The sequence below is a fragment of the Saccopteryx bilineata genome, chromosome 9 (assembly GCF_036850765.1).
Source record: "Saccopteryx bilineata isolate mSacBil1 chromosome 9, mSacBil1_pri_phased_curated, whole genome shotgun sequence".
NCBI classification, from domain to species: domain Eukaryota; kingdom Metazoa; phylum Chordata; class Mammalia; order Chiroptera; family Emballonuridae; genus Saccopteryx; species Saccopteryx bilineata.
This window is the reverse complement of record NC_089498.1, coordinates 22,711,217-22,735,591: the sequence shown is the minus strand read 5'-3', so window position 1 is coordinate 22,735,591 and position 24,375 is coordinate 22,711,217. Positions and strand designations below refer to the sequence as shown.

Here is a 24,375-nt window from a genome sequence, read left to right as displayed (position 1 = left end):
AACGCACATTTGACAGGTGAATGATCAAATATTAAGTAATAGATAATACTAACCACCTACTTCTTCAACTGTCCAGAAGTTCAGGGGCTTTATAAGGAATTTGAAATTTTAATTGATATTAAAGCATGACTTGATCAGGAATCTGACAAAGGTAAAAAATAATTCTAGCCAGCCCTGGCTGGATAGCTCAGTTGGTTAGAGCACTCTCCCAATATGACAAGGTTGTAGGTTCAATCTCCAGTAAGGGCATATATACATATGTGAAGCAACCAATGAATACATACATAAGTGAAACAACAAATTGATGTTTCTATCTCTTTCTAAATTCAGTAATTTAAAAAATAATTCTAGTGGCCAAGAGTTTGCTTAAAGGCTTTAATCACAGTAAAAAAAAAAATTTATATATATAAAAGACCGGATAAAGAAGATGTGGCACATATACACTATAGTATACTACTCAGCCATAAGAAATGATGACATCAGATCATCTACAACAAATTGGTGGGATCTTGATAACATTATACAGAGTGAAATCAGTAAATCAGAAAAAACCAAGAACTGCATGATTCCATACATTGGTGGGACATAAAAACGAGACTAAGACGTGGACAAGAGTGTGGTGGTTATGCGGGGGAGGGGGGGGGTGGAGAGTGAGAGGGGGAGGGGGAGGGGCACAAAAAAATCTAGCTAGAAGGAGACGGAGGACAATCTGACTTTGGGTGCTGGGTATGCAACCTAATTGAATGACAAGATAACCTGGACATGTTTTCTTTGAATATATGTACCCTAATTTATTGATGTCACCCCATTAAAATTAATAAAAATTTGGCCTGGCCGGTTGGCTCAGCGGTGGAGCGTCAGCCTGGCATGCAGAAGTTCCGGGTTCGATTCCCGGCCCGGGCACACAGGAGAAGCACCCATCTGCTTCTCCACCTCTCCCCCTCTCCTTCCTCTCTGTCTCTCTCTTCCCCTCCTGCAGCCGAGGCTCCATTGGAGCAGAGATGTCCCAGGCACTGGGGATGGCTCCTTGGCCTCTGCCCCAGGCGCTAGAGTGGCTCTGGTCACGACAGAGCGACGCCCCGGAGGGGCAGAGCATCGCCCCCTGGTGGGCGTGCCGGGTGGATCCCGGTCGGGTGCATGCGGGAGTCTGTCTTGACTGTCTCTCCCCGTTTCCAGCTTCAGAAAAATACAAAAAAATAAAAAAAAATTTATGTATAAAAAAATAGGCAACTTCCCTGGCCTCCATCTTTTTTTCTTCAGGGCCAGGGAACCTCGCCGGGCGGGATGTGCGCTCTGTACTCAATAAAGCCTTTTGCTATTCCACACTTGGTGGCTCCGAGCCCTCTTCCTTTCTTCTCGGCGGGGAAAAATACCTTACATTTTGGTGCCGAAACCCGGGAGGAGTAGAAGTCCGCAAGGACCACTCCTCTTCCTCATCCCCTCCGAGAAAGAATCAGGAGAAAGGACCAGGATCTCCGACCTTCCACCCACTTCGGCACACAGTGCGGTAAGTCCTCTGCCTCCAGCCTTCCTCTCAGTTCTTTCCACCGAGACTCCCTGTCGGAAACCGTAGCTACGTCAGGAAAGTCTTTTCCGCCCGTCCCAGTGCATGTGCTGTGGAGACCTCCCGAAGCACATCCACTTTACCTTTTCCGTCCGTGGCTGGACCTTGAGTTTTTAGGACGCTAATACTCAAATCTGAGCACTCCGAGGACTGAGGGCGGCTGTGGGGGCACAGGAATCTCCCTTCTTAAAGAAGAAGAAACTGTTCTTCTTCTCTGCTGTGGCCACTGAATTAGCCTCCTGAAGGGACTTTCGGTGTTAACACCCTCACCAATTTAACCATCGCCAAAAAAGCTGGGAACTGATTGGAAATCTCTTACATACACGGCTTCTAATTATTCGCGCACCCGTTCTTAATCTCTGTGCCGCCTGTTTGACCGCGCAGGCCTTTTTCTGGCCAGAGAAACCTCACCTAAAACCTCCACTCCTAATCTTTCCTTCTCCGCGGACTCCCAACTCTCTCTCTCCCCTATCTGACCCCCGGGGGCACCCCTCTCTCGGGACTATCTCCGGTCCCTCTGCGGACCTCTTTTGTGCTCGGGTCTCTCTTCCCTCTGAGAGCCCACTCCCCTCCCTTCTCAAAAACCTGTTTCTTATTCACCACTACCATCTCTTTCTCCTCCCCTGCTGGCCAGGGGCCCCTCCCTTCACTGTGTTCTTTAACTCCTCCTCCATCAGGCAATTCTCAGCCTGGCATTGGCTCTTACACCAGTTTTCATGATGTCCAACCCCAATTTTCTTGCAGGAAGTTCTGGCCCTGTCCTGCCTTTGGCTCCAGCGTTTCCTGCGGGATCTGGGTGCCAGGCTCCGCACAAGCCCCCCTCCTCTTATTCCCAATCCCCCAAACTCCTATCCGGAACCTGTGAACACGGCATTTAAAGTTTTTAACGGTCCCAAATAGTAGAAACAGGCCAAGGCTGTTCGCCAGGCCCGCATGCAGCAGAAGGTAACGCTCCAAACCCCGGCTCTTGTGGCAACCCTGAGACCCGCAGAGCCACCAGCAGCTTGCTTTAAGTGTGGCAAGCAGGACCACTGGTCCCGGCAGGGCCCCTGCCGGCGGCTGCCCACTGAGCCCTGCCCTGACTGCAAGCAGCCCGGTCACTGGCGGAGTGATTGCCCCTTTGGGCAACAGGCTTTTCCTCGGCGCCTCTACGTGGAGGACAAGCCGCTCAAATGGGAAGGCCAATCCAGCCAGGTGGGTGCATCGCTCAAACTCCTAGGACACGGCCTGGACTCAGAGAACCCAGGGTTCTGCAACAAGTGGGTAAGTCCATCTCATTTCTTGTGGACACGGGGGCTACCTTCTCTGTTTTGCCATCACACTCTGGACCTCTAGTTCCCTCACAGGTCTCAGTTATGGGAATGGATGGGACCCCTTCCTTTCCCCTTTCACGCCACTCCTGACATGCATTTTTGCCTCAAGCTTGCCTCCTTACAGGACCACTGGCAGTCGGAACCACTGGACTCCATCCATCTCCAGTTCATCAAAAGGCTGGACCCTACAAATCCCCCTATTACTCCTCTTTTTTTTTAATCCTTACAGGACCGCATCCGCAAAGTTTCTCCAATCACGGCCACACAGATGTTCCTCCTGACACCCCTCAAAACCACCACCTTCCAATCTCCCCCTCCCCATGATGCCCCTATTCAGTAGGAAGTAGCCAGACAAATAAACAGCGCCCCTTTTTCTATTTAACACAAAAGGTCAGAATGTAAGGTCGGTGGATAACGGGGGATGGTCACGTGGGGAACTCAGACCCGTGAACTTTGGCTAGGACCGCCCACAACCAAGCGCGCCAAAAGAGGCTTCACAGGAACTGTTTGGAAAGAAGTGACTATCTGCCAGCCAGTGGGATTTTACCACGTCATGTTAGCTCGACTTCCCTGGAAGGACCCCTTTAAATATCTCCCACGCGGTTTAATCCTTGCAACTTCCCTGGCCTCCATCTTTTTTTCTTCAGGGCCAGGGAACCTCGCCGGGCGGGATGCACACTCTGTACTCAATAAAGCCTTTTGCTATTCCACACACACACACACACACAAAAATAATAATTCTAGTAAGTCAACAAAAAACAAAAAGACTAAAAATAAAAAGGGAAGGTATTTTTGGCTAATACTTCTAAGTCTTCCATTGTTTTTACTGTTTAACTCCATTGGCTCATTGGCTTAGAAAGAGATTTTGATTAAATACTTTTAAAAAGCTGAAGACAGCCTGGCCTGTGGTGGCACAGTGGATAAAGCGTCGACCTGGAACACTGAGGTCACCAGTTCGAAACCCCAGGCCTGCCCAGTCTAGGCACATACAAGAAGCAACTGGTATGAGTTGCCCCCCAACAACAAACTTTCTCTCTCTCTCTCAAAATAAAATAATAAAAACAAAAAGCTGAAGACAAACAGAGGAATAAATGACAAACTGAACAGTGGTTAACACAGTCACAAAGCCACTGATAAATTCTTACCACCATAAAACCGAAGCACACAGCCAAGGTCGGGGTTCGTCGCCTCCTCCTGTATGCGCCGAGGGTCGTCATAGCCCAGCCTGGATAAGTAATCATACACAATCTGAAGAGGTCGTTCAGTAGGTTCCAGTCTCCTGCTTGCACAATTCAAAAGAAATATAAATTTAGTAAGTAATAAAACTGCTTCATTTAATTTTTTAAATCTTTTAATATGCTCTAGATGTTTACTTCTGTATCAAGATTTTCTTTAATATCGTATGATACAACTAATCTAAATAAGTGATTCTCAAAGTTTTTGGTCCCAGGATCCTCCTATAGTCTTTGAGGACCCCAAATGCTGTTTGTTTACATGAAGTGTATCTATTGATACCTACTAAATTAGAAACTAAAATTAAGAATTTCCAAACATTTGTTTATTCATTCTTTTGCTTGGAACACTACTCAGCCATAAGAAATGATGACACTGAATCATTTACAACAACATGGATGGACCTTGATAACATTATAATGAGTAAAATAAGTAAATCAGAAAAAACTAAGAACTATATGATTCCATACATAGGTGGGACATAAAAATGAGACTCAAGAGACATGGACAAGGCCCTGGCCGGTTGGCTCAGTGGTAGAGCATTGGCCTGGTGTGCAGGAGTCCCGGGTTCGATTCCCAGCCGGGGCACACAGGAGAGGCACCCATCTGCTTCTCCACCTCTCCCCCTCTCCTTCCTCTTTCTCTCTCTTCCCATCCCGCAGCCAAGGCTCCATTGGAGCAAAGTTGGCCTGGGTGCTGAGGATGGCTCTGTGGCCTCTGCCTCAGGCGCTAGAATGGCTCTGGTTGCAAAAGAGCAACACCCCAGATGGGCAGAGCATCACCCCCTGGTGGGCGTGCCGGGTGGATCCCGGTTGGGCGCATGCGGGAGTCTGTCTGACTGTCTCCCCATTTCCAACTTCAGAAAAATACAAAAAAAAAAAAAAAAAGAGAGACATGGACAAGAGTGTGGTGGTTACCGGAGGGTGGGGAGCGGAAGGGAGGGAATGGGGGGAGGGGAGGGGCACAAAGAAAACCAGATAGAAGGTGACGGAAGACTATATGACTTTGGGTGATGGGTATGCAACATAATCAAATGTCAAAATAACCTGGAGATGTTTTCTCTGAACTTATGTACCCTGATTGATTAATGTTGCCCCATTAAAATTAATTAAAAAAAAAAAAAAAGAATTTCCAAACATTTGTTTATTCATTCTTTTGCTTGTTCCTAGTTTTTGTTTATCCATTTTTAAACAATTATAAACCAATGATATTAACATAAATAATACCCTTTTAAAAATATTTTTTCCGCCTGACCAGGCAGTGGTGCAATGGATAGAGTGTCGGATTGGGATGTGGAGGACCCAGGTTCAAGACACCAAGGTTGTCAGCTTGAGTGCGAGCTCATCTGGTTTGAGCAAAGCTCACCAGCTTGGGCTCAAGGTTGCTGGCTTGAGCAAGGGGTCACTCGGTCTGCTGAAGGCCCATAGTCAAGGCACATATGAGAAAGCAATCAATGAACAACTAAGGTGTCACAACAAAAAACTGATGACTGATGCTTCGCATCTCTCTCCATTCTTGTCTGTCTGTCCCTTTCTCTGACTCTGTCTCTGTAAAAAAAATTTTAAAAATAAAAATATATTTTCCAAAATGAAACAACTAGCACTGTTTTACATGTTTGTAAATTGCCAGGTGAATGGAAAACTAGATTCTCAGATCAACTAAATTTAATCTGTTGTGATAACACGCTAGTTAGCCTCTAGAAAATTCCTCTGTACATGCACAAGAGACAGAGTAAAAAAGAAAATCAGTGCCTTAATATTATCATGAAATTGGTCTAACCTCACAGACCTCTTCAAAGAGTCTCAGGAGTCACCTATAGGGTCCTTTAAGAACCTATGGTCCAGCCTGACCAGGTGGTGGCACAGTGGATATGGCGTCGACCTGGAATGCTGAAGTCACTGGTTGGAAGCCCTGGGCTTGCCAGGTCAAGACACATATGAGAAGCAACTACGAGTTGGTGCTTTCTGTTCCTCCCTCCCCCTGGCCTCTCCCTCTCCTCTCTAAAATCAATAAATAAAATCTTGAAAAAATAAAAATAAATTTTAAAAAGAGCCTATAGTCCAAACTTAAGGCAGGTATAAAAGATTACACTTTTACACCTGTAAAAAATCAGTCAATATCTGATTTTCATATAAGCTGCACACTATGGGCTGCCTACCTACTATGTCCCAGGTACTATGTATTTCCATTGGCTTCACAGATTCTTCCCATAAAAGTTAGAATAAGATGGCCCAATAATTCTCCAGAAATCATTGTACTACATGGTCCTTACTGAAAGCTAAAATGAAATCGCAATGTCTAGTAATCATTTGTGGCCTCTGGTGACACTGCATATGTTAAACCACACAGACTTAAAATACTTTAAAATATTAGAAAAACAAAATGATCAATGTGTATTTGATTAGAAGGAGCTACATCAGTAATAACAGCAAGATAGCTCTTTTACAATTCTTTTATCAGAAAGCAAACAATTATAAATTCAGTGGCAAACAGCATAGGCTCCAAAAGGCAGGCTGCCTTGGCTTGTGTCTCAGTTCTGCCACATAACAACTCAATGCCCTTGGCAAGTTGTTTAACCTCACTGTCTTAAATTCCTTACATATAATGGGAATAACAACAGTATCTAACTCATAAAGTTGTTATTAAATTTATTTACTTATAAGATAATATGTAAAATGCTTAGCAAAACACCTTGCATGTAGTAGTGTTCAATAGCATACTGACAATTAATATTCAAAAAAAGTCTTAGGATTGGAACTAAATTTTACTTAGAATAAAAATAGAATTATTTCCCCATCTGAAACAACCAACAAATAAGTACAGGAAAGTCTATGTACATTCAAAATGTTTTGAAGAACATTAGTCTTTATGTCTTAAAACGATTCGCTTTAGGAAACTTGAGAATTACGCTAATTAGAAGCAACACAATACACATCCCATCATGGTAAAAAGGTATGAAGAACACCTGTTTTGTGGTTATACTGTTGCCATAAAAATTAAGTAAAAAATAACGTGAAATGGAAATGCTACAAAGCTGAATGCAAGCTGCCTCAAAATGATAATTTAGGAATGGAAATCACACTGATGAGCATACACACAAAATAAAACAACCACTTGGCCCCTCCTGACTGCTAAGTTCAGACTTTTAGCTTCTATAAACTCAGGACTACTACATGGGGAAGGACCAAAGAATTGAAAGCCTATGAAGATCAATAAATATTGAATTTAATCGAAACTAAAACAATCTTTCCAGAAGAAAAAAAACCAGTTACAATTAATTTCTAATCAAAATAAAAATTCACAAAGGGCTATGACAATATTAGGCATTTTCCCCACACAATGGTAGAATTCTTTTAAGAAAGATGGATTTTAAGAGGGACGTCTAATCAACTGTATTCCGGAAAGTCAGTTAGCCATATACAAAGACTGACTGAAGGATTAACTTGAAGACAAGGAGACAAAGGGCATGAAGAGCTATCTATATCTTCCAGTGTCAAAAAGGATTAGACTTACTGTGGATTGCTCCAAAGAATGGGAGTAGAATGAGAAGTTGTTGCACAGGTAAAAGGTTAAAAATGAGGAAAAACCTTAACAATTATAGCTGCCCATAATGAAACAGACTGCCTCTCAAAATAGCTCAGAGCTAGAGAGCCATCTGTCACCAATATTTTAGAAGAGATTCCTCAACAATCACTTTGGGCCAATGATCTTCAGGGTCTTTTAGAACTCAAAAGTCTATCTGATATCCAAGATACCTTCCTAATATAACACAAATTCTACCTGAACCCTGCTATAATTTTTGGATACAGAGTTCAATGTATTTAAATATCAAAATTCCATATAATGATCACATATTCAGAACCAAGAAATAATACTTTCAGGTTAAATCTCACTAGCTCAAATTTTCTATTTCTTTCTAGAAAATCAGGAGAAATGGAAAATGTCCTAATTCTGACATACTTTTACATAATCAATTTCCTTTCCTTTAAAAAGGCTCTGTAGATTGATGGTTCACAGAATTGTACACCTGAAACCTATATAATTTTATTAACCAATGTCACCCCAATAAATTCAATAAGAATTAAATAAGGCTCTGGAGATTTTGAATCCCTCTATATTTCCACCTAAAGGAAGTATTTTCCCTGGTGTGAGGAAGAAAAAAAAAATCAAGAGAATCTTCATATCTGCCCTTCTTAATTTAGCATAAATGAGTAAACAAGAAATATTTCAGAACTGCAAAAAAGAAACAAGTAAAAGGAAGAACTAATTCCATTTACTTATTAAACTCATCTGCTTAGGAGAGTAGAGAGTAAGGGGGAGGGAAATGCTGTAATATGCTTACAGATCAATTTTGTGTTTCAAAGTTCCAAAAGTTTAACAGACTGGTAATTAGCTATCTGTTAAAACTTCACAAATCAAAGGAAAATTACACATGCAAAACAGGTGTAGGAAAGAATAATGCTGGCAATAAAAGGCTCCAAATGCTCAGCATGTGAAATACTCCTAAATGCTTTAAAGGAGAGACAGTAGGACTACTGTCATAGAAGATTTAGTTCGCTCCTAAGGCTTCTAGGAGCTACTGTCTCCTTGTAACTCTGAATATATAATGCATATGGTTATTTCTCTCCACCCAGTGAACTGATATAGTAATACTATCAACACTGGTTTATAGCTCTTGGCCAAGAGTAGTAGCCATCAGTTATTCCAAATAGTGCCCACAGGTAAGAGAGGAGTACATTTCATTCCAAGTATCACTTCACAAGAATTCTACCAAAGAGTGTAAGGCCAAAGCTCACATTAAAATCCAACAAAGGGGCCTGACCAGGTGGTGGCGCAGGGGATACAGCGTTGAACTGGGATGCGAAGGACTCAGGTTCCGGACCCAAGGTCCCCAACTTGAGCGTGGGCTCATCTGGTTTGAGCAAAAGCTCACCAGCTTGGACCCAAGGTCGCTGGTTTGAGCAAGGGGTTACTTGGCCTGCTGAAGGCCTACGGTCAAGGCACATATGAGAAAGCAATCAATGCACAACTAAGGTGTTGCAATGAAAAACTGACGATTGATGCTTCTCATCTCTCAGTTCCTGTCTGTCTGTCCCTCTCTCTCTCTCTCTGTCCCTTAAAAAAAAAATCCAACAAAGGGAATAATGTATTATATCAAAGACCCTGACAAAGCACTGCAGCTTTCTCTACATTAAAACTGGACTGCTTTAATAAAGGTAAATCTGCAAATGTTAACATCAACAATATAGATAATAAGACAAAGAGCAACCACAAGGATACTTCAATGAACATCTACTCCATACCTGACATTATGCTGGAAGTATTTTACATGTTACAAAGCTATGCCTATTTTGCAAATAAGAAAAATAGGATTCACGGAGTCACACAATTAGTTTGAACCTGTGCTGGTTTCATTACTAAACCTAACTTCTTTGAGGCAAACCACATTATTTTACATAGTTAAAATAATTTATGCAGGAGAGAGCTCAAAGCACTTTATATGTTAATTTACATCAAGGAACTTATAAAAAGTTGCTTTAAAATTACTGTATCCCATTAAGTCTAATATACCATCATTTGAAAAATACACTATTTTTTATGCATCATTGTTGAATAATAAAGAATCTTACTAGTCTTCCTCATTGGTTCCTAGGAGGGAGATTCTAAATCCTTGGACTATCCTGAGTAGTGAGAGTGTTTTAGTTATTCATGAGCCCCTTGGATCACCCCTGAGTTTATGTTGAGATGTGATGACTCAGGATGGGGAGTGATCACCAGAAAGACCAACCATGTGATGAGAGGACTGAGCTGGAGCTAGGAGCCAGCCTGACATTTGGGGAGGAGAGAGGGCTGGAGGTTGAGTTCAAGCACATGATCAGAGATTCAATCAATCAAGCCCACCCAGTAAAAACTGTACCTAAGTTCCATGAAACTTCCTGGTGGGTGACCATATTAATGTCCCAGGATGGTGACATGGTATTGGGAATATAAGTTCTATAAGACCCCTACATGTCTCTTCATCTGGCTAGTCCTAATTTGTATCCTTTATACTAAAATTGTAAGTTTAAGTATAGTGCTTTCTTGAATTCTTTGAGTCGTTCTAGCAAATTACTGAACCTGGATGGATCATGGCAACTCCCTACCGTATATCCAGTTGGTGAGAAATGTGGCCTGAATCTGAAGGACAGTCTTTCTGGGGACTATGCCCTTTAATTTGTGAAGTCTTTGCAAACTCTGGGTGGTTGATGTTAACTGTATTGCAGTAAACCAGATGTATTGCAATAACCATTAAAAAAGAGCTGCCAATTAAAGTATGACCTACCAACAACTCTAAGACACAAGCTGATTTCAGAAGTATTAAAGTGTAAAAAATGAGAAAAAATAAAAACAAATTTATAACATTCTTCTACATATTTAAATAGTACAGAAATAGGAAGCACAGAACAAAATTAATCTCCTTTTTCCTTCTTTGGTGATAATCTGTTGAGTATGTATCCCTCATATAGTAGGCAGACACGAGCAGAGTAGGAATGACAGGCCAGGTACAAGTCACCAGGCAGGAAGTCCAGGGTGCCTTGCAGCTGAGAAAACAAGTATTGTAGGATGGGACCTCACCACCAGGTTGACCTTTCCTCCCCTAGCTTATCACTGGTCATGCAGTTTAGACCCCTTGATCTTTCATATCATTGGTCATACAGTTCGGACCCTCTCCTGGCATGTCACTAGTCATGTGGTACGACACCCTTAGTGCAGGAAGTAGGGGGCCAGAAAATAGCCTCATACAATTCCCATACAAGCCCTTGCATGACCACTCACTTAAGCATTAAGCCCTCAGGACAATGAGATTCTGACCTGGATCAAATAATCTTAAAAGGCCTGACCTGTGGTGGTGCAGTGGATGGAGTGTCGACCTGGAACGCTGAGGTTGCCGGTTCAAAACCCTGGGCCTGCCCGGTCAAGGCACATATGGGAGTTGATGCTTCCTGCTCCCCCCCCTTCTCTCTCTCTCTCCTCTAAAATGAATAAATAAAAAATTTAAAAATTAAAAATAATAATAATAAATAATCTTAAAAGCCTCCGGTCTGTTCGTGGTAGGCAGTTAGACATCAGCAGAGAAAGGACAATGAGCCAGGTACAGACTCACTAGGGCAGAAAGCCTGGGGTGGGGGTGGGGGCTAGCAATGGGCAAAACTGGGAAAGTAAGGACCGCCCCCTGCAAGGTAACATTTCCTCCCCAGCATTTGGCTGGTCAAGCAGTTTGGCCCCTCCCCTGACCTTTCCTCCCCTGGCATGTTTGTTGCTAGTCATATGAGTTAGACCCACTCAGAAGGGGAATGATCAAGGGGGCCAGAGAATAGCCCTTAAGCATTAAGCCCCCAGGACAATGAGGTTCTGACTCACATCAAAGACATGTAGGCCTAGGTTGTGTTTCAGCTTCAGGCCTAGAAAAGCAGCAAAACCAGATAAGCAACCCTAGGCTGACATCAGGACCAGCTGCATTGACTAATAACCCCTGCACTGACGTTGACCAATCAATAGAGAGCACGACCCTGAAAGGACACACCTGGAAAGCTGATGCATATTCTAATCTATGGTGATTATCCCCTAAGATCCCAGATAAGTATCTTCAAGGCAGAAGACCCAGAGTGGACTCTATGGAGGACAGCCTCTTCCTCACCCCCTTTCCCAGGCATTTTCCTTGCTTCTCTTCTCCCAAGCTCTAAGGGCCCGCCCGTTGCCTCTACAACTTGTTTCCTGAGCCCATTTCTTCTACAGCTCACTTCTACCTCTGTAACTTTCTAAACAAACTTTCTCTTGCATTGAGCTCTTGGCTTCGAATTCTTTCTTAGCCAAACCAAGATCTAACATTTGCTATTAACATCCTGAAACAGGATTTTTCATTACACTTTTATAACATCAAAATTAAGTAAACAAAAAAAATAAACAACGAAAAAAAACAAAAAAAAATATAGTAAACAAAGTTTTAATAATTTTCAAGAGGTCACCCAGCAAATCAGTGGCAGAAAAGGAATTAGAACTCAGAATCCCAAATGCCAAGGGTATTATTTTATGTTACACACATTATTGCTTCTTAGTTTATCTTAAAATGTCTGACCTGTGGTGGCGCAGTGGATACGGCGTTGACCTGGGACGCTGAGGTCACTGGTTTGAAGTCCTGGACTTGCCCGGTCCAGGCACATACAAAAAGCAACTAGAAGTAACTACTAGTTGATGCTTCCCGTTTATCCCCATCCCTGCCCCTCCCTCTCTCTCTCCTCTCTCTAAAATCAATAAATTAAAAAAAAAAATAGTCCATCAAACACAGAAATCTTAGTCATTTTGATGACTAAGAATTAAAGCAAAATATGATCATGAGCAAAGGGCACTCCATTTTGTCACATATGATCTTGTTACTTTTCAGACAGACGGCAATGATTACACTAAGCTTCACTAGTGAGTCATTTATCACTTAAACAGTTCAATAAAAAAGACCAAATAGTATGGTGTAAAAAGCAATGGGCTGAGAGACAAGACACTGTGTTCCAAGCGCAGCTCAGGCAGCAGGCAGCTGCAGGACTGTGCTCTCAACTTGCTCTCTCCAGGCTGCTCCACACTGAGGGAACAAAGGGACACGGTCTCAACGACTACCCCTTGGAAAAATCACAGGCCTTAGGGCAAGAGAATTCTTTACTGTGTAAGCCTCTCTGGCCCTTGCCCCTAAATGCTGGTTACTCTCCCCAGTAGTTGTGACAACCAAAAAACCCTGCCCGCACACACATATCCAAATAGAAAGGAAGGGTAGGGGCTGAAAGGGCTGTTAGGTAGGGTAGAGGCGACCCACAGGTTGAGAACCGCTGTTCTAGGGAGATGAGGTCTACCCTACCTAACAGCCTTTCTCTCTTGGGGCTCTCTCTTCAAGTGCTAAAATTCTCTAAATGAGTAATCCTTCAGCTTTATTCAAGTGACAAGCCCATGACTGAAAAAGAATACGAAAAGAAGTCAGGAATGATTTGAAAATATACACTGCAATTTTAGTCCAATTTCCTAGGACCTAGCCCAGGAAAATCAACCATGTGGAGATTTATGGGCAAAGGTTCAGTCATCACAATGCTACTTCTAAGAGTTAAATGATTTGAAGTAACCCAAATAGGTAACATTTACTGAGCACTTATTGGTGCCAGACATCATTCATTCTAAGTACTTTAATTCCTTGCTACTCAAAGCACAGCATATCACTTAGGAGCTTAAGAGGAGCCTGACCTGTGGTGGCCCAGGGGGTTTACTGTCAACCTAGAACATATGAGTTGATGCTTCCTGCTCCCCCCCAACCACCCTTCTTTCTCTATCTCTCTTTCAAATCAATAAATAAAATAAAATAAAAAACATTTTTTTTAAAGACCTTAATATGAAACTTCAAGCCCCATCCCAGACCTACTGAATCAGAATCTGTATTCTGCCCAGCTCCCAAGGTGACACTGGAGTTTAAGAAACACTACTTAAAGTCAGCCTGACATGTGGGTGTCAGAGGTTCAATTCCCAGTCAGGGCACACAGGAGAAGCGACCATCTGCTTCTCCACCCTTCCCTCTCCTCTTCTGTCTCTCTCTCTCTTCCCCTCCAGCAGCCATGGCTCGACTGGTGTGAGCAAGTAGGCCACGGGCGCTGAGGATGGCTCCATGGCCTCCACTTCAGACACTAAAAAAAGGACTCAGTTGCTGAGCAAAGGAGCAGTGGGCCCACATGGGCAGAGCATCGTCCCCTAGTGGGCTTGCCAGGTAGATCCAGGTCAGGGCACATGAGGCAGTTTATCTGCCTCCTCACCCTTCTCTCTCTAAAAAAAGAAAGAAACACTACTTTATAAGTATTAACTCATTTAATCTTCACAACATGTATAATTAATCCTCAAGACAACTCCATAATGTAAACATTATCATCCTCCATCTTACAGATTAGTAAACTAAGGCACAGAGCATTAAATAACTTGCATAGTAACTATCAGAGCCACGATCTAAAATTTATAAACTCTTATTCCAAAATCTAAGCTCTAAACCACTACTGTATATTATCAATTTTTAAACACTTTCTCCAAAACCTGGAATATTCTGTAGCAATTACAACTGGTGTCTAAGGATTTTTAAAATATTTTTCCACTGAGACAGAAAGAAAGAAAAGAAGAATGGAAGGAGAAAAGAGAAACATCAATTCTTTGTTTTACTTAGTTATTCCATTTAGTTGTGCACTCATTGATTCCTTCTCTTCCATGTCCTGACTGTGTGTCAAACCCACACTGGGTCGACGCTTTACTGAGCCACCCAGCCAGGGCCTAAGGAATTTTTAATGACACAAGAAAATTAATTGAATTTTAATTTCTAATTAATAGAATCCACTATCTATCTTGAATGACTTAGGCATCCCAACTTCCTGACAGTACCTCTCTAACCTTGAAGTAGTTGGTAAATAAAACTGAATATATGGTACGGCCCCATAAATTTACAAATATGTAAATTTTTAAAAATTACACACACTCAGTTTGAAAAAGATCTGGAAAACAATGTTACCATGGGGAGGCAATATATGGGATCTGGTATCAGAATGCCAGAGTTCAAATTCCAGCTCTACCACTTAAAGCTCAGTGCTTTTAGGTGAGATGCATAAACTGTTTTGTTTTGTTTTTTTCAAGATCTTATTTATTGATTTTACAGAGAGTGGAAAGGGTGGGGGGAGTGAGAAGTATCAACTCATAGTTGCTTCACTTTAGTTTTTCATTGGTTGCTTGTCATTTGTGCCTTGACTGGGCAAGCCCAGGGGGTTGAACCTGCAACCTCAGCATTCCAGGTCAATGATCCCACTGCACCACCACAGGCCAGGCAAGATGCAGAAACTTTTTAAGCCTCATTTTCCTCGTCTATAAAATGGGAATAATATTTACCTCACAAGACTGTTTTGGGGATTAAATGAAGTAATCTACAAAAAGCTTAAGCATTAAAAATTATTTCTCTTTATACTTTTTCATTTTCCCCCAAAATGTCTACAATGAATACATATTACACTCCAGTAAGCAGCAAAAAAAGTTATTAAAAAAGATAATGTCTTAGATGTCAACTATCTTATAAAGGGATATTAGGAAGAAAGTACCTATTCCCCTGATTAGATAACATAAGACAGAACTCAAGCAATTTATAGTTGAATAAGCCAGCTGAAAAGGATCTCTAAATAAGTATGATTAGATAGTGAAACTGAGTAAGGGACAATGTGCCAATTTCTCCCCAGGAGGGCCTTTACTCAGAACGAAGTCCACTATCTATCTGGAATGACTTAGGCATTCCAACTTCCTGACAGTACCTCCCTAACCTTGAACAGGTTACCAGACCTTTCACAAAGCCGCAATTTTTCTCATTTGAAAGGAATGATATATTACCTCCCTTGGAATTGTGAGGGATTAATGAGAAAATGTTTGAAAAGTACTAAACGCACTGATAGCAAAGAAAACAATGTTAGCTAAAATCTATCATCATTATCTTCATCATCATTGGCTGAATGTGACTTCTTGAGCATCTACTCCAGCAATGAAAATACATTCATTTTTTTTTCAAACCACAGTTCAATAGTGTTTTCATTATTTTCCAATCAATTATATCTTCAAAGAGCTAATTCTTTATAAAATTACTAAGGCCATAGGACTAAAAAGAGACAAACTTTCCACTTTATGTAGTTTAGATTCACAAAAGTAAATTACATCACGTTTGGATTCTTAACAACACAATTACCAGTAGCAAGTCAATTCAGGTGAGGTTTTCTCCACATTTTTAGTATCTTTGTATACATATATACTAGTATACAAAATAGTAAGTCTTATGTTTAAATACATCATCAATCCATCAATCACTACCAGCTATATGTAGGTCAAGGCTTTCCACATGATAAAATTAGATTGGAATCAGTATTAAGATTTAGAAAAGCTTAAGGATCACCCTGTCTGATCCTTTCGTTTTACAAATGGATTTAGAAAATGTAGTTAACTGGTGAACAAGAAAAACATTCAAATGCTAATCTACTTTTTTCAGGAATTAGTCCAAATCCTAAAAGGAACACATAATAAACCTCAGTTTTAGACTTTTAAAATGACATCAATTTTTTAGCTCAGCTAAAGGTGTTGCTATTATTACATTTTAGGTGAAAGTGGAACTTCCTTTCTCACTTTCAATAGTAATGACTCCACAGCTTTGAATTGTTTCAAGACATTTACTTAAACAGAGAGGGTAAGGATAGAAAATCACTGGTCAGGTATAAGGAGCTCTTATTTGACAGCTAAGTCAACGAACAGTAATTAGGAAAAAAAAAGAATCAAACAGTTCATATGCACAGTATAAGACTACTAGGAGAAAACTTTTCTTCTTCTTATAAAAAAATTTAAATAAAACATAAATGGCTTTTAAACCTCTGAAAATATGTTCAACTTCACTCATTAAGATAAATAAGAATTAAAATGAAATAGCAATTCTTATCAGATTTGCAGAAATCTAAGTCATGAGGGTTGAAAAAAGATGTGTTCTTGGAATGCTGACTTTATGATTCTCCAATTTAAAAACTGTTGACAATCATGTCTATTCACAAGCAAGTATGCGCTCATGCATGAGTATGTGTCTCTATTTATAAATTCAATTTAATACTAACATGTCCTGGAGAAAGTAAGGGGGAAATAGGTATGCTTTTATGTTATTTATCAAAGTATAACTTCTATAAAATGGAATCCAATAATATTTACCAAAATTATAACTGCACATATCTTTGATCCAGCCATTCAACTTCCAGGAGTTTATCCTACAGATGGCTCCCACATAGGAGAAATAGCATAGGTACAAAGATATTCACTGCAGCACTGCTTACAGAAGTGAGAAAATGGTAACAATCTGAATGTCCATTAACAGGAAATTGGCTAACATTATGATAGACTCATGAAATGGAATACTATGCAGCCATTAAATAAGTGAAAACTATGTAAATATTAATATAGGAAGATCACTAATAATATTTAATCAACATTGTGTTGCAAATAGCACTGTTAATTTTAAAATTTATATGTATACAGAGATACTCGTGCATGAGTATGCACACTACTCAATTTCCTTTTATGTATTTCAATTTCATTCTATTTACATGTATTACCTAAAAAATTTGGGGGGGACACACAACACAATCAACAGTTCAAATGCTACAAAAATGTTCACCCAAAACCTATGTACTCTTATTGATCAGTGTCACCTCATTAAATTTAATTTCTTTCTTTTTTTTCCTTCTTTTCCAAATGAGAGGAGGGGAGACAGAGAAACAGACTGCTGCGTGCACTCCGACCAGGATCCACCAGGCAACCCCTATCTGGGGCGGATGCTCTGCCCATCTGGGGCCATGCTTGCAACCGAGCTATTTTTAGTATCTGAGGTGAAGGGTCCAAAGAACCACCCTCGGTGCCCATGCGGATGCCCTCGAACCAATCAAACTAATCAATGCGCTCAAACCGATAGAGCCATGGCTGCAGGAGGGGAAGAGAGAGAGAGAGAGAGAGAAAATGAGAGAGAAAAAGGAGAGAGGAGGGTGGAGATGCAGATGATCAAGTCTCCTGTGTGCCTTGACCGGGAATTAGACCAGGGACTTCCACACGCTGGACCGACGCTCTACCACTGAGCAACTGGCCAGGGCCTAAATTTAATTTCAAAAAAAATAAATAAATAAAGTAAAAATTAAAAACTTATAAAATATCTAAAGTTAAATATCCAAACTGTTGTGTAATTCAAATGAAGTACCTTCAAATTTTCATTCACTGACAGTTTTTTTGTTTTTGTTTTTGTTTTTCTGTTCATGTTTTTTTTTTTTTTTAGAGAGGAAAGAGAAAAAGAGAGAGAGCAGAGAGGGAGACAGAGGAGAGACAGAGAGAGAGAAGGGGGGAGCAACTGGAAGCATCAACTCCCATATGTGCCTTGACCAGGCAAGCCCAGGGTTTCGAACCGGCGACCTCAGCATTTCCAGGTCGATGCTTTATTCACTGCGGCACCACAGGTCAGGCCGAGAAACATCAATTCTTCATTGCGGCTCCTTAGTTGTTCATTGATTGATTTCTCATATGTGCCTTGACCGGGAGGCTATAGTGGACTGAGTGACCCCTTGCTCGAGCCAGATGAGCCCACGCTCAAGCTGGCGACCTCAGGGTCTCGAACCTGGGTCCTCCACATCCCAGTTCGACGCTCTATCCACTGCGCCACCGCCTAGTCAGGCTGTTTTTCTTTTTTTTTACAGAGACAGAGAGAGAGTCAGAGAGAGGAACAGATAAGGACAGACAGGCAGGAATGGAGAGAGATGAGAAGCATCAATCATCAGTTTTTCGTTGCGACACCTTAGTTGTTTATTGATTGCTTTCTCATATGTGCCTTGACCGTGGGGCTACAGCAGACCGAGTAACCCCATGCTCAAGCCAGAGACCTTGGGTCCAAGCTGGTGAGCTTTGCTCAAACCAGATAAGCCCATGCTCAAGCTAGCGACCTCAGAGTCTCGAACCTAGGTCCTCCGCATCCCAGTCCAACACTCTATCCATTGCGCCACCGCCTGGTCAGGATCACTGACAGTTTAAAGAATCACAACATCAGCATTCTAAGGACAAAATCTTTTTCAAACCTAGTAACCGCATAATCAACATCAGTCCAAGCACAATTAAAATCCTGAAGCCCACTTCCAAGCAGAAACATCTATTACTTACACTGCAGCAGAATTAGAGTGGTAAGACTCAGATCTTACCTGACCAGGTCTCCATGCAGCTGTAAATAAAGACTTTCCTTTCCCTCTCCAGCACATATTTCTGATGCTGGTGTCTCTACTGTGCAAAGGACAAGGTGCAAGTCGGCGGCAGAGGTGGTGGTTGCAGTGGCAGTGGTCGAGTCTGCTCCATAAAGGTAAACACAGCCTCTCTTCACATCTTCTTTCAGCCAGTCTCTTTCTCGAGAACCAAACCTACTTCTCCTATTCAAGCAATTTCTGCTCCCATTGCGTTTCATATTTCTCTAAAAAAAATCGTTAGCTAGAATTAGTTGGACATGCTGTCCTCACCCCACCTTTCCCTCTATGTTCACCAATACTCTGCTCAGCCAAGTATTACCTCCCCCCACAGAGCCGGCCACATCTGCCCTGCCCGTTCAAAACCTGGCAAACTTCGTTTGCTCTACTGTTAGAACTGTTCATGTCTCTGTCCATCATTTTTCTTGCTCTTTCTTTTACTTATATTTTCAGAATAAATGTCAAGAATATTAAAACATCTGTGTACCTACTATCCAACTTTCATAAATTAATATTTTGTCATATTTCGTTCTGATCATTATTCTAAAAGACATATATACAATATATTCTTCTATACAGAGCTGAAGCCATCTGTTACCCCATTACAACCCCAAACCCCCCTTCTCTCTTCCCAGAAACAAACACTCTACTATATTTGGTATTTATCATTCCATGCATTTTCATGTTTGCCATATATGTACATACCTATAAATATATATAGTATCGTTCTACATGATTTAAAATTTTAAATACTAACATACTTATGTTTTACACTGCAGTATTTTTATTTGGTTCTATATTGGTTTAGCCATATCCATGCTAATACTCCCAGCTCATAATTTCAATAATACTCCATCTTTGTATACACTGCAATTTATCCATTCTCCTGCTAATGGTATTCATTTCTTTTTCTAATTTTTCACTGTTGGAAATAATGCTGCAATAAACATTTTCTGCAAACTAAATTTTCTCTAGGGTCCTAAACCTCTGCCTCGTATCTCAAATAAGCAAATACAGAATAAACACAATACTACACAAATATTCTTTCCATTCTCATCATGTTACAAAATAATTACTGATGCATTTGATAATTTAGGCATGTGAAATTCATACACACTGTGGAGTCACTGTTTTCTCCAGGCAAAAACAATTGCTATAGCAATATAAGAAAGGAGGGGTGGAGAAGCAGATGGGCACTTCTCCTATGTGCCCTGACTAGGAATCAAACCTGGGACATCCACATGCCAGGCCGACATTCTACCACTGAGCCAACTAGACAGGACCACAATCTTTTCTTTGTATCAGTCAAAAAGTAAATAAAATACTTTGGCTACTAATCCTCACTGGAAAACAGAAATAACTATAAGCAAAGCAAATGTTACTTTTGTAATTACTGAGATAAATATTTCAAGATAACTGTAGCACCTAAAATTTACTCTTTTTTAATATTTAAAACTTTTTATTTGTGGATTGATTTTAGGGAGGGAGGGAGAAGAAGGAGGAGGGAGGAGGAGGAGGAAGAGGAGGGAGAGAGAGAGAGAGAGAGAGAGAGAAACATTGATTTGTTGTTCCACTTATTTACACATTCATTGGTTGATTCTTATATGTGCCCTGACCAGGGAGCAAACCCACAACCTTGGTGTACCAGGACAATGCTCTAATTAACTGAGCTATCCAGCTAGGGCTAAAATTCTATTTCTAAAGGCAGTAAAGAAAGGGGAATGAAAAGTTAGAAGGCATTTTCATGTGGGAAGAAAATAAAACAAGTGTGAGAATGGCTTCATTGTTTAAGTTTAGAAAAACACAGGTAAATCCAGTCATTTTTCAGATTTTAGGGATTTAAGCATAGCTATTCAAAACCATGAAGATTATTTACTGATTCTAACTTTAGATAAGTAGGATAAACTCCCGCAACAAGTAGGAACTAGGTCTCTCTCTTCTCATCAAGAGCATTTTCTTAAAGCTGAACATCTCAGAATTAACAAAGAGCTGTCAAATATTTATTTTATAAGCATTGGAGCCATCATATTTGTACCAATTTTTTTGTTTTTGTTTTTTTTTTAGGTGAGAGGGCTCCCACATGCTCCTCAACTGGGATCCACCCAGTATAGCACTAAATAATTTTAACCATTAAATAATTCACTGGTTAATTTTAAATGTTCTTTATGTTTTAATCATTGGCAAAGATCAGCTGGTCCATCTGAAAACAGTATTCTATACGGTACATTTATACAAAGAAGTTCTGCATTCAGTGGAAAGAAATTCTGCTCACTGCTATTGAGAGAACAGGTAAACACCAAAAGGCTTCTTTAAAAAACCATGGCCTGCCTGACCATTCAGTGGCGCAGTGGATAGAGCGTTGGACTAAGACACAGAGGACCCAGGTTCAAAATTCCGAGATCGCTGGCTCGAGCATGGGATCATAAACATGATCCCATGGTTGCTGGCTTAAAGCCAAAGGTCGCTGGCTTGAGCAAGGGGTCACTCGCTCTGCTAGAACCACCCAGTAAAGGCACAGAGAAGAAAGCAGTCAACAAAGATGCCACAATGAAGAACTGATACTCTCCCTCCCAGCCTGTCTGTCCCACTCTCTCACTCTCTAAAAACAAAAACAACAACAACAAAAAACCATGTCCCAATAATAGCCCACTGACCTCAGTCTTACAAAAGTAAGAAAGATCCCAAGAAGTATTATAATAGTACATCCATGATTTTTCTTCTGGGAGGGTTTTAAAATAATTTTTAATGTGCATATATATATTTCCTTTAAAACTATAAATTCCATAAGGAACTTTACATTATTGAAACATTCGTGCTGTTGGTCAAAGAATGCGCCTCCTCACTACAGGTATATGATATATTCCACGGAATGAAGATAAACCGCTGAGTTAGAACTTCAGTAGGTATCAATGGGCATTTAAAAGGCCTAGGTACTAAGAAAGCACAGGCCTTCCAGCAACAATCTAGATGGACTCTTTAGCTATTATTAGCCACTGTTGAATTACCCAGTGCTTTCTTCTTCACTGCCCAAAGCATCAGGTAACTGCCAGTACTATCCTGAGATGCTTTCAGCTTTTAGAATCACTACTCCACTGGAATTGCTAGATTGAGAACATTCTCTTTCCTCCCTCCCGTACTCTTACATAGGAACTGTTGACAAACTTACCTAGAAGAGAACACAACTATAATCACCTCTCACATCAAACAAGTGTATAAAGAATACGTTTAAGATTTAAAAGTATTTTGTCCTGGCCAGATAGCTCGGTTGTTTAGAACAGTGGTCTCCAACCTCCGGGCCGCGGACTGGTACCGGTCCGTAGAGAAAGAATAAATAACTTACATTATTTCCGTTTTAGTTATATTTAAGTCTGAGCGATGTTTTATTTTTAATTAATTTTTAAAGATTTTATTTATTCATTTTAGAGAAGAGAGAGAGAGGGGGAGGGAAGGAGGGAGAGAGAAGCAGGAAGCATCAACTCCCATTTGTGCCTTGAACAGGCAAGCCCAGGGTTTCAAACTGGCGACCTCAGCATTTCCAGGTCGACACTTTATCCACTGTGCCACCACAGGTCAGGCTGTTTTATTTTATAAAAATGACCAGATTCCTTCTGTTACATCCGTCTAAGACTCACTCTTGACACTTCTCTCAGTCATGTGATACATTTATCCGTCCCACCCTAAAGGCCAGTTCGTGAAAATATTTTCTGACATTAAACCGGTCCGTGGCCCAAAAAAAGATTGGAGACCACTGGTTTAGAGCACCTGACATGCAGAGGTGGCTGGTTCAAACCCGGTCAGGACACAAACAGGAACAGGAACAGATCCATGTTCCTGTCTCTCTCTCTCTCTCTCTCTCTCCCTAAAATGAATAAACTTTTTATAAAAAGATTTAAAAGTATTTCTAGGAAGCAAAAGTCCTTAGAGTTAAGCTATAAATTAAGTATCCACTTCAGTTTTATGCTCTCAACTCTATAAAAATGAAGAGAATATGTGATCAGTTCAAAGGTGGTAAAACCATTAGAGGCCCACCTACAGTTAACTCTAAGGTGTGCACAGTTAAAACAGAGTCTTGTAAAGTAACTCTCCATACTCAATGAGGCCTTTCAGAATGTAAAATATCCTAAGGGAGGAGATATGTTCCCGCATTCAAACTTTAAACCAATATGAGCTCATTTCTATAAACAGACATGTTAGAAATATTTTGGAAGAAGTAGGACAAGATAAAGAGGGGAAGAATATTTCAGTTCATTAAAATTTTTGGTATTGATTTTTTTAAATTGCATACATATTATTTTGATCAAAACTTGAAAATCTTAGAAAACTAATCTCATCACATTCACTGCCTAGATTAGTTGTAACATCGGATCTTCTTCTTTAGACTTGAGTAAAAAAAAAAAAAAAAAAAAAAAAAAAAAAAGGCAAAAATCCAAACTGGAGGAAACAGCTAGAAAATTTATGCTTCAATGAAACTCCCAATAATCTTCAGAGTACTGTATTAAAAATAACAAAATATATTCCAACTACAACTATAAAGGGGTATATACTAAATAGCAATTTACTGAATAAATCTAGGGGCAGAATTTCAATCAAATTTTCCAATACTGCATAGAGACAGACCTAGGTCTAATCTGGTTAAACTATACTGGCTTAGTATATCAGTCTTTTTACAAAGATCTGTATTTTCTGGTAATAATTATGTTCATAATTTGGTATTAAGTATAAGTTACAATAAAGAATAAGTCTTTTTTTCCCAAAGGGTCTTCAGAGAATAACATGTTGGAGACAATGGCTTTCCTCCCAATTCAGAAAGTCTACTTATATATTCTTTTCCAGTTTCACTTGGCACGAAATTCAACCACTCAGCTATTTAAGGGAATTTCTGTATGTAGAACACATAGCACCTATTCTCCATTCTCAATCCCATTTATTTGCAAGGATTATTTAAAGCATTAACCATATGCAATAAAGGAAAAGATTCAAGGGCCTTCCAGACACTGTCAGCCTCCCACAACACCAGCTGACAACTATAATTAAGATCAATTTCTGGAATCTAATGGTACCCATACTGGAACCTCAGAGAACCAGTGATGGGTTGGACCACTTCCTAGAAGTGAGACCCTTCAATAAAGATGATCATTTCTCAATTCCTTCCCTCTCACAGTCTTCCCATGGAAAAATAAATAAAAATAAAATTTCTTATTAAAAAAAGCTAAAATTGTTTACCTTCTAGGCCAGAGGACATTATCTCTCAGACCTGTCATTTCCTGATAAATTGGGCTGGTTGAACCTTCTTTTTTTTTTTTTTTTGGTTCATTCATAATTTACATTTTTGAAACCTTATGGTTTTAAATAAATATCCAAAAGCCTCTGGGTAACTATATTTGCAACTTATGGTTAAGTTACAACAAATATGTACAAGATTTACGCAGAAGTGGAGATAAAC

The 24,375-nt window shown here is 40.4% G+C and overlaps 1 protein-coding gene across 1 annotated transcript in view; it reads right to left on the bottom strand.

The window, feature by feature from the left end:
- The window catches only part of PHLPP2 (PH domain and leucine rich repeat protein phosphatase 2), a 79,426-nt gene that overhangs the window by 53,552 nt on the left and 1,499 nt on the right, over positions 1-24,375 (bottom strand). The window contains exons 2-3 of the mRNA XM_066242029.1: positions 18,897-19,159; positions 4,023-4,156 (exon numbers count right to left, since the gene is read on the bottom strand). Coding sequence (XP_066098126.1) covers positions 4,023-4,156; positions 18,897-19,159 — 397 coding nt within the window. The remainder of the gene's footprint in view (positions 1-4,022; positions 4,157-18,896; positions 19,160-24,375) is intronic.